Source organism: Hemicordylus capensis, chromosome 1 (assembly GCF_027244095.1).
Source record: "Hemicordylus capensis ecotype Gifberg chromosome 1, rHemCap1.1.pri, whole genome shotgun sequence".
Lineage (NCBI taxonomy): Eukaryota > Metazoa > Chordata > Lepidosauria > Squamata > Cordylidae > Hemicordylus > Hemicordylus capensis.
Window position 1 is genome coordinate 216,062,402 of NC_069657.1, and position 14,250 is coordinate 216,076,651.

At 44.9% G+C, this 14,250-nt stretch overlaps 1 protein-coding gene across 7 annotated transcripts in view; it reads right to left on the minus strand.

Moving 5' to 3' along the window:
• DNAH7 (dynein axonemal heavy chain 7) overlaps positions 1-14,250 on the minus strand; it is a 249,486-nt gene that overhangs the window by 121,438 nt on the left and 113,798 nt on the right. For 5 of the 7 annotated variants that reach the window (XM_053276796.1, XM_053276777.1, XM_053276818.1 and 2 more), the window contains 4 exons: positions 13,223-13,399; positions 6,642-6,773; positions 5,422-5,646; positions 3,037-3,234 (listed from right to left, as the gene is read on the minus strand). In XM_053276796.1, the coding sequence (XP_053132771.1) occupies positions 3,037-3,234; positions 5,422-5,646; positions 6,642-6,773; positions 13,223-13,399 (732 nt within the window). The remainder of the gene's footprint in view (positions 1-3,036; positions 3,235-5,421; positions 5,647-6,641; positions 6,774-13,222; positions 13,400-14,250) is intronic. The other 2 variants (XM_053276788.1, XM_053276807.1) reach the window with 2 other exon arrangements.

Sequence of the window (14,250 nt, forward strand, 5' to 3'; positions counted from 1 at the left end):
GCCCTTCCAAAATGGCTCAGGGTGGTTTACAGCACGATAAAAACAATTAAAACAAGTTAACCATTAAAATCAAACTATTAAATTACAATAAAGCCAATTAAACAGCTAAAAACCCTGGAAATCAGGGCAACATTTAAAACAATTTAAAACAGTCAATCATTTAAGACCCTGGAAGGCCAGGCCAAACAGGTTTTAAGGGCTCTCCTGAAGGATAGTAATGATCTCAAATTACAAATTTCTGCCGGGAGTGCATTCCACAGCCCAGGAGCAGCTACAGAAAAGGCCCGCCTCTGCGTCGCCACCAGACGAACTGGTGGCAACTGGAGACAGACCTCCTCAGATGACCGTAATGTGTCGTGGGGATCATGTAGAAGAAGGCACTCTCTTCGATAACTCAGACCTAAGCCATTCAAGGCTTTAAAGGTAATAACCAGAACTTTGTATTTTGCCCAGAAACATATCAGCAGCCAGTTTTTCCGGACTAGATACAAAGGCAGCCCCATGTAGAGCGCATTGCAGTAATTGAGCTGGGAGGTTACCAGCTGATGCACCACTGTTTTGAGATCATCCTCTTCAAGGAATGGGCGCAGCTGTTGAATCAGCTGAAGCTGATAGAAAGCACTCCTGGCCATGGCTTCCACCTGAGATACCAGGCTGAGGCCTGGGTCCAGGAGTACTCCCAAGCTATGCACCTGCTCCTCCTGGGGAGTGTAACCCCATCCAGCACAGAAAGATCTAATTCACCCCTCAGATTCCAAACCCCTACAATGAGCACCTCCGTCTTGCTTGGATTCAGCATCAATTTGTTATCCCTCATCCAGCCCATTACTGCCTTTAGGCAGACATTTAGAGAATGAGTGCCGTTTCCTGAAAATGAAAAGGAGAAGTAGATTTGGGTGTCATCAGCATACTGATAACACCCAGCACCAAATCTCCTGATGACCTCACCCAGCGGTTTCATGTAGATATTAAAAAGCATTGGTGACAGAATGGAGCCCTGGGGGACTCCATATAACAGCTCCTGTTTTGAGGAGCAACTGTCACCAAGTTCCACCACCTGGAATCTACCTGAGAGATAGGAACGGAACCACTGCAAAGCAGTGCACCCTATCCCCAACTCCCCCAGGCGATCCAGAAGGACACCATGGTCAATGGTATCGAACGCTGCCGAGAGATCCAGATTTTATTTATTTATTTATATTTATTTTTACATTTTTATACCACCTTTCGTTAAAAGAAAACCCCAAGGCAGTTTACAAAAATTAAAAACATACAGCAAAAAGCAGTAAAAACATCAAGCTAAAAACAAGCATAAAAACAAGACAATAGATAAAAACACACAAGAACAGCAGTAAAAGACGATTATGTAAAAGCCTGGGTAAAAAGCCAAGTCTTTAAAAGCTTTCTAAAAACTGTGATGGAGTCCGAGGAACGAATGGCCACCGGGAGAGCATTCCAGAGTCTAGGGGCAGCAATAGAGAAGGCCCTGTCCCGAGTGCACGACAGCCGGGCCTCCCTCATTGTCAGCACCCGGAGCAGGACCCCCTCAGATGTCCTAGTCAAGCGGGCAGAGTTACCAGAGATAACCAGCAGAGATAACCAGCGGGCAGAGATAACCAGCAGAGTTACACTCCCTCTGTCAATTCCCCGGTAAAGGTAATCCAAGAGGTCGACCAAGGCTGTCTCAACCCCATAGCCAGTGCTACATCCAGTTTGAAATAGGTCTAGATAATCAGTTTCCTCCAAGACTGCCTGGAGCTGGTCAGAGAACCTTCAGGGAAGACCAATGGATTTTTATGTAACCTATGTTCTTGCAGATAAGACTGTATTTGTTACCTCTTGTGTCACTAGATTTTGTGCCATTGCATACAAGATCCGCCAAGCAATGGTGAAAGCCCCCCACCTCATCAGTTAGGTAAGGATGTCCCTGACGGGTAAACTTCATCTACCTAAATGCAACTATGATTTCTGACAGACTGTATCAACTGCATTGAATTTCAACTCTGTACATAATGTCAGCTTTGTATATAATGCTGAGATCTTGTCAAGTACCATAATAAAGATATTGATCGATTGACTGAGTACTTCCAAGATGCCTCTGAATACCAGTTGCAGGGAAGCCACAATGGGCGAGGAGACATTCCTTCACCTTCTGCTTGTGGGCTTCCCAGAGGCATGTGGTTGTCCACTATGGGAAATAAGATGCTGGACTAGCCTTGGGCATCATCCAGCAAGACTGTCCTTCTGTTCTGCAACATTCCTCTTGCTGGTTTCTCCACTCTGTCTTAAATGCTGCCACCAGTCTGAAATGTTCTGCTCATTTCAGATCATATTATTCCTTTATAACACATGCTTTTCATCCTTTCTTCCCTCTTCTAATCTTCAATTTATTCTTCTATAATGATTTTCAAATGTCTCCCTGGTCTCACTCTTTTATAGCTATGTTAAATTAGTTCTCCATATGCTTTCCCCCTGGAATCGTCACTCTACAGATAATAATCACCAAGTTATACCTAAGTTAATCCTCTCTATTCACCAGTGATATCCGTTTTCCCTCCCAACTCCCTATCATGGGAATGCCCTTCCACCTGGCATTCAAACACTTCCTTCAGACACAAATTTTCATCCTGGCTTTTCCCAATCGAACTTCCTCCATTCCCTTTCCTTCCTACTGTGTCATGCTTTGATTATATCGTAAGCCTGCTGGCAGGGTATGTTGTGGTTTTTATTTTTACAAAGTGGCCAATGGTTTAGGTGCTGGGGGTGGGGGGGGACAGAGTGAGTGATGAGACAGTCAGGATTGCCTCATCAAAGATTCTCTACACCAATCTGCATCAATCACGACATCAAACTATTGGCACGTCCTTTTAATCTCCTAGTATTTGAGAGACAAAGGGGAAACAAGGAAAAGAGTACATGAAAAGGAACAAAAGATCTAATTTTCCTGGAACAACCTATTTTTCCTTACATTTCAGATCAGCAGAGGCTTCCCTTGTATCAGCAGAAATGTACAGAATGAATTTCAAATATACTTACTATAATATATACACTCTTGCCAGTTCCTGTTGGTCCCACAAATATGGACGGTTTCTGATGTGTTGTCAACAATTCCATTAATGAAAAGTATCGGATGGTGTCCAGAGTTGGGACAATTATTTCATTGAACAACATGTCTTTCGCGATAGGTGGAGCTGAATTAAGTGCTTCCACCCAAGGCTCCCACCTCCCGGATCCCTGTTTCAAAATATATCAAAACAATTACAAAGCATGGCAGTGAGAACAAGAAGAGATCTATGGTCACATATCGTCCTGATCCAACGAGATCATGCACATCCCTTGTTGGATCAGGAGCTGCACATGCCAAAAAGATGCTGAGGGCATGCTGTGCTTTGGGTTTCTGAAATCAGCACTTGGGGCTATGCATGTGGTTCACCACATGCTGATCACCTGTGTTGAGGGAGAGGGAAACCAAATCCACATTTCCCCACCCTTTTCCTCCCCTCCCCCGAAACTGGTAACCAGTTTCGGTGCATGCATGCATATCTTCATATTGAGACTAGAATGAATTTATCAGACAAGTGATGCTTTTAATTTAAAAGTAAAGTATAAATGAATTAAAATAAATGTATAAATACATGTGCACACATTTAAACCAGGGCCATTGCTAAAGGTTCAGATACTGGGTTTTGATATAAATCTTTAACTCAGTTTTAAAAGTAGCAGTTTAACTATACTTAGCCCTTAGCAATTCCATCCAGGCAAGTAAACTGTGGTTCACAATGACATGAACAGAGGCAAGATGTGTCAGAGTTTCCTCCCCTCCTCCCTGAGACTGGGAGGTGTGCCCAGCCAGCCGGTAGAGTGCCGAGAGAAGCTAGGGGCTCCAGACGCCAAGACAGTCCCAGCGATTACCTCTCAGAAGGCAGAGAGGACTCAGAGAGATGTGCAACAGCTGCTGGGGGATGGCCAGGTGTCACCCAAGAGGAAGCTGATTGGTGGAGAGGGAATAGCCAGGATAGCAGCTCCACAGCTGCAAACAGCTGGAGGAATGATAAGGCAGGGGGTGGAGTTGGGGGATGAGCCCCCTTTTGAGGCCAGGGACATATGCCTGGCCAGGGAAGATGGAGCCGGCCAAAAGTGGGGAGGAGTCTCCAAGATGCAGGGCTTTATTTAAGGCAGAGGCTGCCGAGGATGAGCAGATCAGTCGGGACGGGGTTTGTGGGCCTGACAGTCTCCCGGAGAGGAGCTCAGGCTTTTGGCTCCCGGCTCCCACTGATAGGGGGAGCAGGGGAGTGAATAAACTTACTTCCTTTCCCAACTCTGAGGCAATGCCCAAGCCTATAATTCACTGTGAGAGAGCAGAAAGGGCGCTTTGAAGAATTCCTCCTCCCAAAAGCAGGATGGACAGGATGGACTGAAATGGCATTTTCTTAACATAATTATTCTATCTGTTTTTTCTGATTATTTCTAACCAACATGATGATCATGATAATTTATTGGCAGTGGCTGGCATGTTCAAAATGCTGTGGTCAGTTCTGAACCTCCCATGCTGCTGCAGACATCTAAAGAGCCCACACTGTCGGGGAACAGGGCTCTTCTATTACTATCCACATTTACCCCATTGAAGACTCTGAATTTAAAGATAACCCCCTTAAGAATTAGAGATTAAATACAAGTTATACCTGCATTTATTCAAAAGCAACAGAAGCCTGAATTTAAGATGACTTCCTGATCTCTAATATCAAAAAACTTGGAAAAATGCTAGCCTTGGATTCAGGTAAATACAGTACTTAAAATAGCACATTGGAAATAACGGATGTGAACACAAGCACAATTGCGCAATTTTAAATAGTAGTGGCCAAGTCCTGTTCCGCAGGAATGTAAACGTTGCTTCAGACGCCTGCAGTGACACAGGCAGTTTAGAACCGATCGTGTTGCCTTGTACAACATGTCAGCCAATGTTTCCTGAGAACAGGCATTGTAGACTTTGAAATGATAAATGGTGATGATCAAAATTCAAATGTCTTCACTAGCTCTCCACACTGTCTAAAGTAAAGCATTTTAAGTACCACCGATTTCACTGGGAGAAGGTTAAGCACATGCTTAATTAGCTCTCTCACTGAAAGCAATGTGACTTACAAGTGCTTAATTTGACTGGAACACGCCCTTTGTGAGTCTATTTTTGAGGAGTGATAAGGAGCTAATTTGACTTAGTACAGCCCATTATTTCTCCTGCTCTTTGTCACAGTGCAATAGTCGGAGAAATAAATTTCTAATAAATGGATTTTTTATGCCGTTATTAACTCATTTCTGTAAGAAGTGATTTCCATAAGTCAATAAAGAATCTTAATTCAACTTTGATGCTAACTTTGAAATTAATTTGCCAATTTAAAAAAAAAAATTCAGTATGAACACACTTACATCCTTGATAAACCGGTATTCATAAATTGTTCCACTCATTGGAAGGGGGACAGTCAGGATTTTTGAATGTAGATGATCACCAGTGTTCAACAATTTATATTGTTCTCTTGTCTCATCACTCAATGGCCCGTCAAGCAGTTCTCGCACTATCTTGTCAAATTTGGAGCGATCGCCCTCCGTACAGCTGGCTCCTATAGACCAGGTGAGTGAAAATATGAAAATGCCCTGGGTTATGGAGAAAGAAACAGATGGGAAGCAGTGCTTAATTAACAGTGCAATACTGTTTTGAGCATATAGTTATAACAGATGTATGAGCAGAGGGATCACATGCATGAGAAAAGCCTAAGAGTAATTAGTACCAAAAAACAGCTGCATGGGGTGGGGGCAGGGGCGGGGGGAGAGACAAAGTCACAATATGTTGTGAGGGGAACTATTTCAAAAGGGATAAAAATTTACAAAAGAAGAGTAGCTCTACACACTAGGACAAATACATGGAACTCACAGAAAGGGTGGCTATTTATTTATTATTTCTCTGTGTAAACTGCCCTGGGCCATTTTTGGAAGGGTGGTATAGAAATTGAAATAGAAATAGAAATAAATAAATAAATAAATAAAAGGTGTGAGCATGCCTCCCCTCCAGCCATTTGGAGCATGCCTCCCATTTGGTCATGATAACAGGTTCTATATATTTCTCTTTGTCCTGTTTTAATGACTGCCTTTTATTCTGCATTTTTTTATGATTTTATTTCTTATGCATTTTTAATGATTTTATTGTGTGTTATTAATGAATTTTACTGTAAGCCACCATGAATTCATCTATAAAGAATGGCGGCATATAAATATTTTAAACAAACAAACAACAAACAAAATGTGATCCATTGTTCATAGTTGTGGCAAACCAAGCAGTGGCTACAGGGAAACTGGTCTGTACAGTGCACTGTATGGCTTGTGCACTGCGGCCGCTGCATGGTTTGACACAATTGCGAGAACCTTAAGAAGTTTAAGAACCCTTTGAATGGTCAAGAATCCATTGTTCATAATGCGTCAGATTTGCAATTCAGATTCATTGCCAAATTCACCAAACTCTAGTCCCATTAAACAACATTAAGTCAACATTAAAAGCAAAATAGAATATATTTATGTTGGTCCACTCCATCCCCAAAATTCAGCGATGTTACCTCAATATTCAATGCATTAACAACAAAAAAACACCTGCCCACCTCAAGCCATGAAAAAACATCACGATCACTTATGGCTTTAAGTTTGGCTTCACTGTGAAACTCATCCATCATGCAGTCCATTAAATTCATTAAAGATCGAACCAGGTTTGTGTCTGAAGTAGGGGACAATTCCTAGAAAAACAAACATGTTCTCCATAGTATACAAACATAAAGTAATTTAGTTCTTTGGCTTTAGTTATTCATTAAGGGACAATGGCTGACATTCTGTGCAGCCTTACAAGGGCAGAGCAGCCCTCATGGAGATTTTGAGATGCAAAAGTGGCTTTTTCAGGGAGGGGAGAGATTTGTTTCCACCTCCCCTTCTGCCCACACTGAAAAACAGGTTGGTTACCTGTAACAGATGATCTGGTAGTGATTCCATGACATTCATAAATATGGGTTCTGTGCCTGCACAGATCAGCTTCGGGCAGAATTCTATAGCTCCTTGAGATGCCTCCAAGCGCCCCTATACGAGCCTACAATACCTATAGCAGCGGTTAGGCATCCCTACTTCAGTTTCTGGATGACAGACGAACTGAGCCTCACCAGGCTCCATCCCTGATTGACATAGCAGTGCCCTAATAATCAGTGTCCAATTCAGCTGCTCGACGTAGCAGTGCCTCATTAGCTATTAGCCTATATAGCTTGCAGCCAGCAGCGAGGTCGGGCGGGTGGGTTTTATGAATGTCATGGAATCACTACCAGATCATCTGTTACAGGTAAGCAATCTGTTTATCTGGGTAGTGATTCCAGCAATATCCATAAATATGGGTGAATCACAAGCTACCACACTGGAGGCAGGCACTGCAAGCTACTGCAAAACCCTCTTCAAAACTGCCCTGCCAAACTCTGCCGCTGCTGCTGACCAAAGGTCCAAGGCATAGAGTTTGAGGCGCTTCAGCAGAGCTGGATGCAGTTCCCATTCGTGTTGTTGCATTCGTGTTGTTGCTCAAGACGTCTGCCAACACATTGTCCTGTCCTTTTATATGGATGGCAATCAGATGGATATTTCTTACAATGCACCAGTTCCAGACCTTGTATGCTGAGCTGGCAAAGGGGCCCGGACAAAGTGCCGCCCTGGTTGTTTACATAAGCTATTGTGGTTGTGCTGTCCATCTGCAGATGGATCGTCTGATTGCACACCACCTCCTGCAATGCCTGAAGCGCCTTGAAGGCTGCCAGCAGCTCCAGGAAGTTTATACGCTGCCAACTTTCCTGAGGTGACCACCTCCCTTGCATCATTAGATCTTGAAGGTGTGCTCCCCATCCTTGTAGGGAGGCATCTGTTGTCAGTGTGACCTTCGGGACTGGTGTTCTGAAAGGCATTCCGTTCAACAGGCACTTGGGATCGGCCCACCACATTAGGGACTCCAAGACCTTTTCTGGTATCTCTAAGAGTTTGTTTTGGGAATCCACATTGGGCCGGAAGTTCTGCAGGTACCAGCATTGCAGTGTTCTCATCTGGAGCTTTGTATACTGGACGGTGTTTGTGCAGGATGCCGTGAGGCCTAAGAGAACCTGGATCGCTCTGGCCAGCTGCTGTGTAGTAGTGCAAAAACAGCTCACCATCTCACAGATGTGTTGGAACCTGTCTCTTGGCAGGAATGCCCTTTGGGCGGACATGTCCAAACCTGCGCCTATGTATGGCAGCTGTTTGGCTGGTACGAGGTGTGATTTCTTCCAGTTGATGTTCATCCCCAGTTGTTGCAGGAGTGAAGTCACTGTTGTCACATGTGCCGTCAGCTGAGTCTCTGTCCACACCGTGATGAGCCAGTCATCTAAAAACGGGAAAATGGAGACTCCCTGAATTCTCAGGTAGGCAATAATCACGGCCATACATTTAGTAAATACCCTAGGGGCTGTCACAAGGCCAAAGGGTAGCACATTATACTCTTACACTTGGGTGCCCAATGTGAAACGCAGGTATTTCCGGTGGTTTGCTTGTATGCTCATGTGGAAATAGGCGTCTTTAAGATCCAATGTTGCAATCCACCCCTCTCCATGTAGCAGTGGGAGGATTGCTTGCAATGTTATCATATGAAACGTGCGCACACCGACATACTGATTCGGGCCATGAAGGTCCATGATCGGGTGAAAGCCCCCGTCCCTCTTGGGAATTTGGAAATACCAGGAGTAATAACCTGAGTGGCTATGAGCCCACTGAACTGGCGAAATTGCCTGCTTCTGCAGCAGGACCGTGACCTCCTCCCTCAGAGTTTCTGTTTCTGGGGTAAATTTCATCCCCGTAAACTCTGGCAGAGTATCAAATTCTATGGCATAACCAGTCTGGATTATACGCAAGACCCACTGGTCAGATGTTATATGGTGCCATGCTGAAGCATGACTAGCCAGTCTGATGGGAATATTGGCTCTCCACAAGGGGATGTTGTTCCTTGTGGTGACCTATGGTAAAGTCGTTACCTCATGTGGGTGTTCAGAAGTGTTAGGTTCTGGTTCAGGGTCAGGTCACAGGTGTTGCTTATTTTGCTGGCCAGCTTTATTATTTCTATTCTGCTGGTCAGGCCTACGCTTGGCTGGCCTGCCCTCACGGTCCCCGCAGCGAAAGTTGTTCTGACATTTTTGGTATGGCTAGTATGTGTTAGATTCATATCTTTGTGTCATAAAGGTCCTCGCCGTGTTCTTAGATTTCCTCCACTGCTCCATGTTGTCATCAGTGGACTGTGCAAATAGGCCTTTTCCATCAAAAGCAAGCACCTCAATTCGGTCGTGCATGTCATGCTGTAAGGAGGTGGACCGAAGCCAAGCATGCCTCTGCAGTATAATAGCAGATGTTAAGGTTCTAGACTTCGATTTGGCGAGGTGTTTGGCATTGGCCAATTGCTGATGTGTCGTGGTAGTTGTCTTTGAAAAGGTGGCCTCAAATTTGCACTGGAATTCAGCTGGGGTGAGTGTAGCGCACTCATCATAAAGTTTCTCCCACAAGCAATGTGTGTACTTGGAGAGGCAGGTGTCGTAAATCTGTCAGCTCGGCTAACTCAACAGGATTTACAACCCCCTTCAGCAATCCCCCTGTGAGTTAACTGAAAGTAGCACTGAAGCTACACAAAAGAAAATAAAAGGCTCACAAAGAAAAATAGTAAATGAATTAAGTCCCCTGAACTGAACTAGGTACTCCCCTCTAACAATAACTAAGTAATAACTGAAAAGAAAACACAGAACAAAGAATGAAAGGAACGAAGGATGCCAGAACACAGAATTAATGGAACAAAGCAGGAATGCATAAACAAGAGCAAACTGGAACGTGGAAAAGTTGGGAATTCAAATAGCACATGGACTGTGGTCAGCGAAAGTTGCAAACAGCATCTGAGCAATTGACAGACTGCTAAATATATATGGCTCAAGAGAACCAGCAGCCAATCAGGCTTCCCTGAGTCAGCAGTTCTGCTTCCTCTCTTGTGATCTCCTGCACCTGTGTGATTCCCACTGAGCTTCCCTCTTGAGATGTCTTCTCAAGACAGGTGAAATCCGGGCCTCCTCCTCCTCATCAGAAATCATGTCTGGCAGCTGTTCCGAATCCTCAGCTCCAGTCTGGTCTCCCTGCCAAATCCTGTTGCTGTGCCTCTGAGCCCTCACTAGCTGGCGAATCCTCCCATTCCTGCTCTGACTCTTCTGAGTCAGAAGTCTGAGCCATGACAGCAGGCAATATAATAAGCACAATCTTTATAGACAAGCAGGACGTTGAGTACGTCCACCTGCCCAGGACATCCAATTTGCGTCCCTCATCTGTAGGCATAGTATGACGCCTCCCAGTCTTACTAGTGGATGGGCAGTCAATCATTAGGGAGTTTGGTACTGGATGTTTATGCAGGTAATCATTATTCTGTTCCTGGATTCTGTATAGAGTCTACAGTTTTTTTGAGGTAGGAGTTGACATTTGAACTACCTGCCATGCAGATTGTGCTGCATTTGTGATGACTGGCAGCATGGGGAGGCAAACCAGTTGAAGTCCTGGAGTCTTTCTCATAAAATTATAAACAGGGTCATCTAGGTCTGAAGTTTTGGGGCGCAAGTCCAAGCCAAGTAGTTCTGCCATCTCCAAGAGTTGTTGGTGATATGACTTTAATTCCTCAGTCAGAGAGACAGAAAGGGAAGATGTAACCTCCTGACTTGGCTCTGCAGAAGCGGTTCCGTGTCAGCTTTGGTTGAATCAGTAGCTTAGCTCTACTCATCTGGGCAGTCTGAGCTTCCTGAATAAGAGGCAGGAGGATAAGAAGACTCGTGTGTACTGTCATGAGCTGGTGCATCTCCAGAAGAAAGTTCTGTTGTGGTCTGTGTCATATGTGTGATCACAAGTGACGGTCTTGGAGGGAAACTCACCCGGACTGACAGTCCTCGCTGCCTGACATGATGACTGGGCGGCAGGAGGTCTAACAGGTGTGACTTGTGTTGCAGCATGACTCTGGGGCTGTCGGTGGAGTTGCCATTGTTTGAATTGTGCATACTCCTCGGGTGACAGCCTGATAGAACTGTCCCCCCAATCCCCATGGGGGAGGAGGCCTGGCATTCCGATGGTATTCCCAATCATAGATGGGGTCTGGGATGCCAGATATACCCGGATCCTCCTCATCCTCCTCGACATCAAGGCCAGGGTGCAAAAATCCATGGAAGGTGGACGTGGACGGAGTAGTCTCCTCTGAACGGAATAGACGCTCCATGTCCGGATCCAAGTCATTCTCTGGTTCAGAAATGGCAGGTTCCTCAGCATCAATGGCACCTTCGGCATCGTCAGCACCTTCCACATCGGTGACTATGCTCACACCACCGATAGCATTGTTTCAAGTAGCAGATGCATCACTGAGCGTAGTCTCGGTAGCAGCATGGGTGGAGGCAGACAGTCGCGACGTTGTAGCTCCTGTTTGTTTCATCGCTGCCGATGGTAAAGTGCTCAATGTCAAAGCCTCCTTAGAGGCTTGTGTAGAGTTCTCCATCTCCTCTCGGCGCCAACGCCTATAGGCGTCTCTTGCGTGCCTCGATGTCGAGGCTGGGTGAGGTGTTGTTGGAGACAGCTGAGGCATCAGTGTGGGTGATAATGAAGCTGCACGGTGTCGAGACAGCACCACTTGTAGCCCCATCGGGGCCGGAGTGGTTTCGGAGGCGTGGCCATGTTCTTGGTGACACTTCTTGTGTTTCTTTGCAGGCATTTCATTCTGAGGCGATTTGTGTTTTTGTTTGGGGCTCAGTTTCGGAGCTTCCGGCCGCCTAAAGTGGGTCTCCTGACACTATGTTGAGGGCGTTTGAGTTTAGACTGTGATGTTGTGGCAGCTCCCGGGGTGGATCTTGGAGAAGCAGAGGGGTGTAAGGCGTCTTCCATCAGGGCAATTTTCAGGCATGCCAATCTGTTCTTCAGCATTTGTTTTGAAAAGCTTGCACAAATGGTACAAGTTGTGGCTGTATGTCCCTCCCCTAGACACAGTAGACACAGCCGATGGCCGTCTGTTGAGGGGAGTTTGTCCCGGCAGACCTCACACCTTTTAAAGGTGTTTTTTCCCCCAAGGGGCGTGGTCCCAGCACCCTTGCTCCCCTTAGAGGTGGGTCTCTCAAGCGATTTCCCTGGCATGGGCAAAGGGAATATTTCATGGGGCTAATAGGATAAACAGGGGCAGTCCAAGAGCTAACTGAGATATGCTGATAAGAAGTAAAGCCAAATCATTCAGAGTAGCCGTAGTCATTCACTGTTCCGTAGGTGGTTCTTCTTCTTCTTTCCTTCTTCTTCTTTCCTTCTTCTTCCTTCTTCCTTCTTGGTATCCAAAGGGACGTCAAACAGTCCAATAGTCAAACTGAAATTTAACGATAATGAACGTGAATATAAGCCAAATGTATACCGAGGAGCTAAATGCAAACTAAAGTGCCTGAACACTGAGGCGGTCAGAAAAAAACTGAAGAAGGGACACCTAACTGCCGCTATAGGTAATGCAGACTTGTGCAGGGGCGGTTGGAGGCATCTCGAGGAGCTATAGAATTCTGCCCGAAGCTGATCTGTGCAGGCACAGAACCCATATTTATGGATGTTGCTGGAATCACTACCCAGATCAGTTAGTTCAATGGCTCCTTTCTACAGCAGAGCTCTTGTGCTGCCATCTTAAGGATGTCCATCAGTATGCAGTATTTATACATACTTCATAAAATTAAACAACCTATGCTTTCAATATCAAAATCAAATCAAATCTTTATTATTACGGTCATTCGAACAGCAAAGCTTTCAATATTATGACCATAGTTGGGGTCATAATATTGTCTTCAGTTCTCTGTTGTTATTTGGTTATAAGGAAGTAAGATCAACATAACAGCAGAGATGTCAGGAACAAAATTAGAGATTGTACACCTATGCATGACAAGAAACTGAGTTATGCATTTGTAGACTGGGACAAAAACTGAAATCTTGGTTCCATTACCATCAATAGCAAAACTGCAAGAAATGTCTTTCAGATTGTAACTTATACAGATGGAATTCTCAGAAGAAGCTTCTAACATCTTGTGACAATGATCTGAGCACTCATACTCATGAATATCCACAATCCATAAAGTGGTTTTCATCTCATAAAAATCTATCTTTACCCTACCTTTGTACATTTTCTAATGAACTCGACAGACAGTGGGACTATTCTGTCAAACATGTTTGATATGAAGTCTTTATGCACATTGGTGACAGTGGGTGGCATCAGATGTAGCCAGGACAGCATCACTGGTCGCCAGCCTAGCATCTGAGGTTCCATGTAGACCATGCCGCATCGAGAAACCTGCAAAAGGAGGATACATTTTCATATACTGGGGAGAGATATGTTGCATGTTGTATTTTATTCTGATCCAAATCAGAAGGTTGCTTCTTGCGCTCTCAAACATAACTTTGCTCAGCTGGCACCCATAAAAGTTTATGGAATGGCACACTGGGTAGACTTGGGTAAGCAGTTCTTCCCAGCATGCTGAGTCTGGACCTAACTGAATGTTTAAACTTTCACAAGACTTGTGAAAGCAGCCTTACAGCCTTAGGTCTGACCTGAACAAAAGGATGGTTGACCTTGTACAAGTCACAGGTCATCTGATCACAGGCCAAATGATAACCATGCTTGATTACCTTTAAAACCAACATTTCAAGTCCTTTAAGGCTTGGGACCTGGGTACTTACTCCTGCATGAACTTGCCCAGGTATTAAGATCTTAATCTGAGGTCCTTCTCTAGGTGTCTAAGAACTGGAACACAGGAAGCTGCCTTATACCAAGTCAGACCACCTTGCTCAGTATTGTCTAGACTGGCAGCGGCGTTTCCAAGATTGCAGGCAGGAGTCTCTCTCAGCCCTATCTTGGAGATGTCAGGGGAACTTGGAACCTTCTGCATGCAAGCATGCAGGTGTTCTTCACAGAGCAGCCCCATCCCCTGAGAGGAATAGTTTAGTTTAGTATTTATTTACGGTCTTTGACCAAATGAACCTGAGAGGGATATCTTAACAGTGCTCAAACATGTCTATAATTCAAATACAAACCAGGGTGGTCCCTGCTTAGCAAAGGACACAATCCATGCTTGCAACTACAAGGCCAGCTCTTGTGACAATGATCTGAGAATTCGCACTTATTAATTTCGACAATCCAGAAAG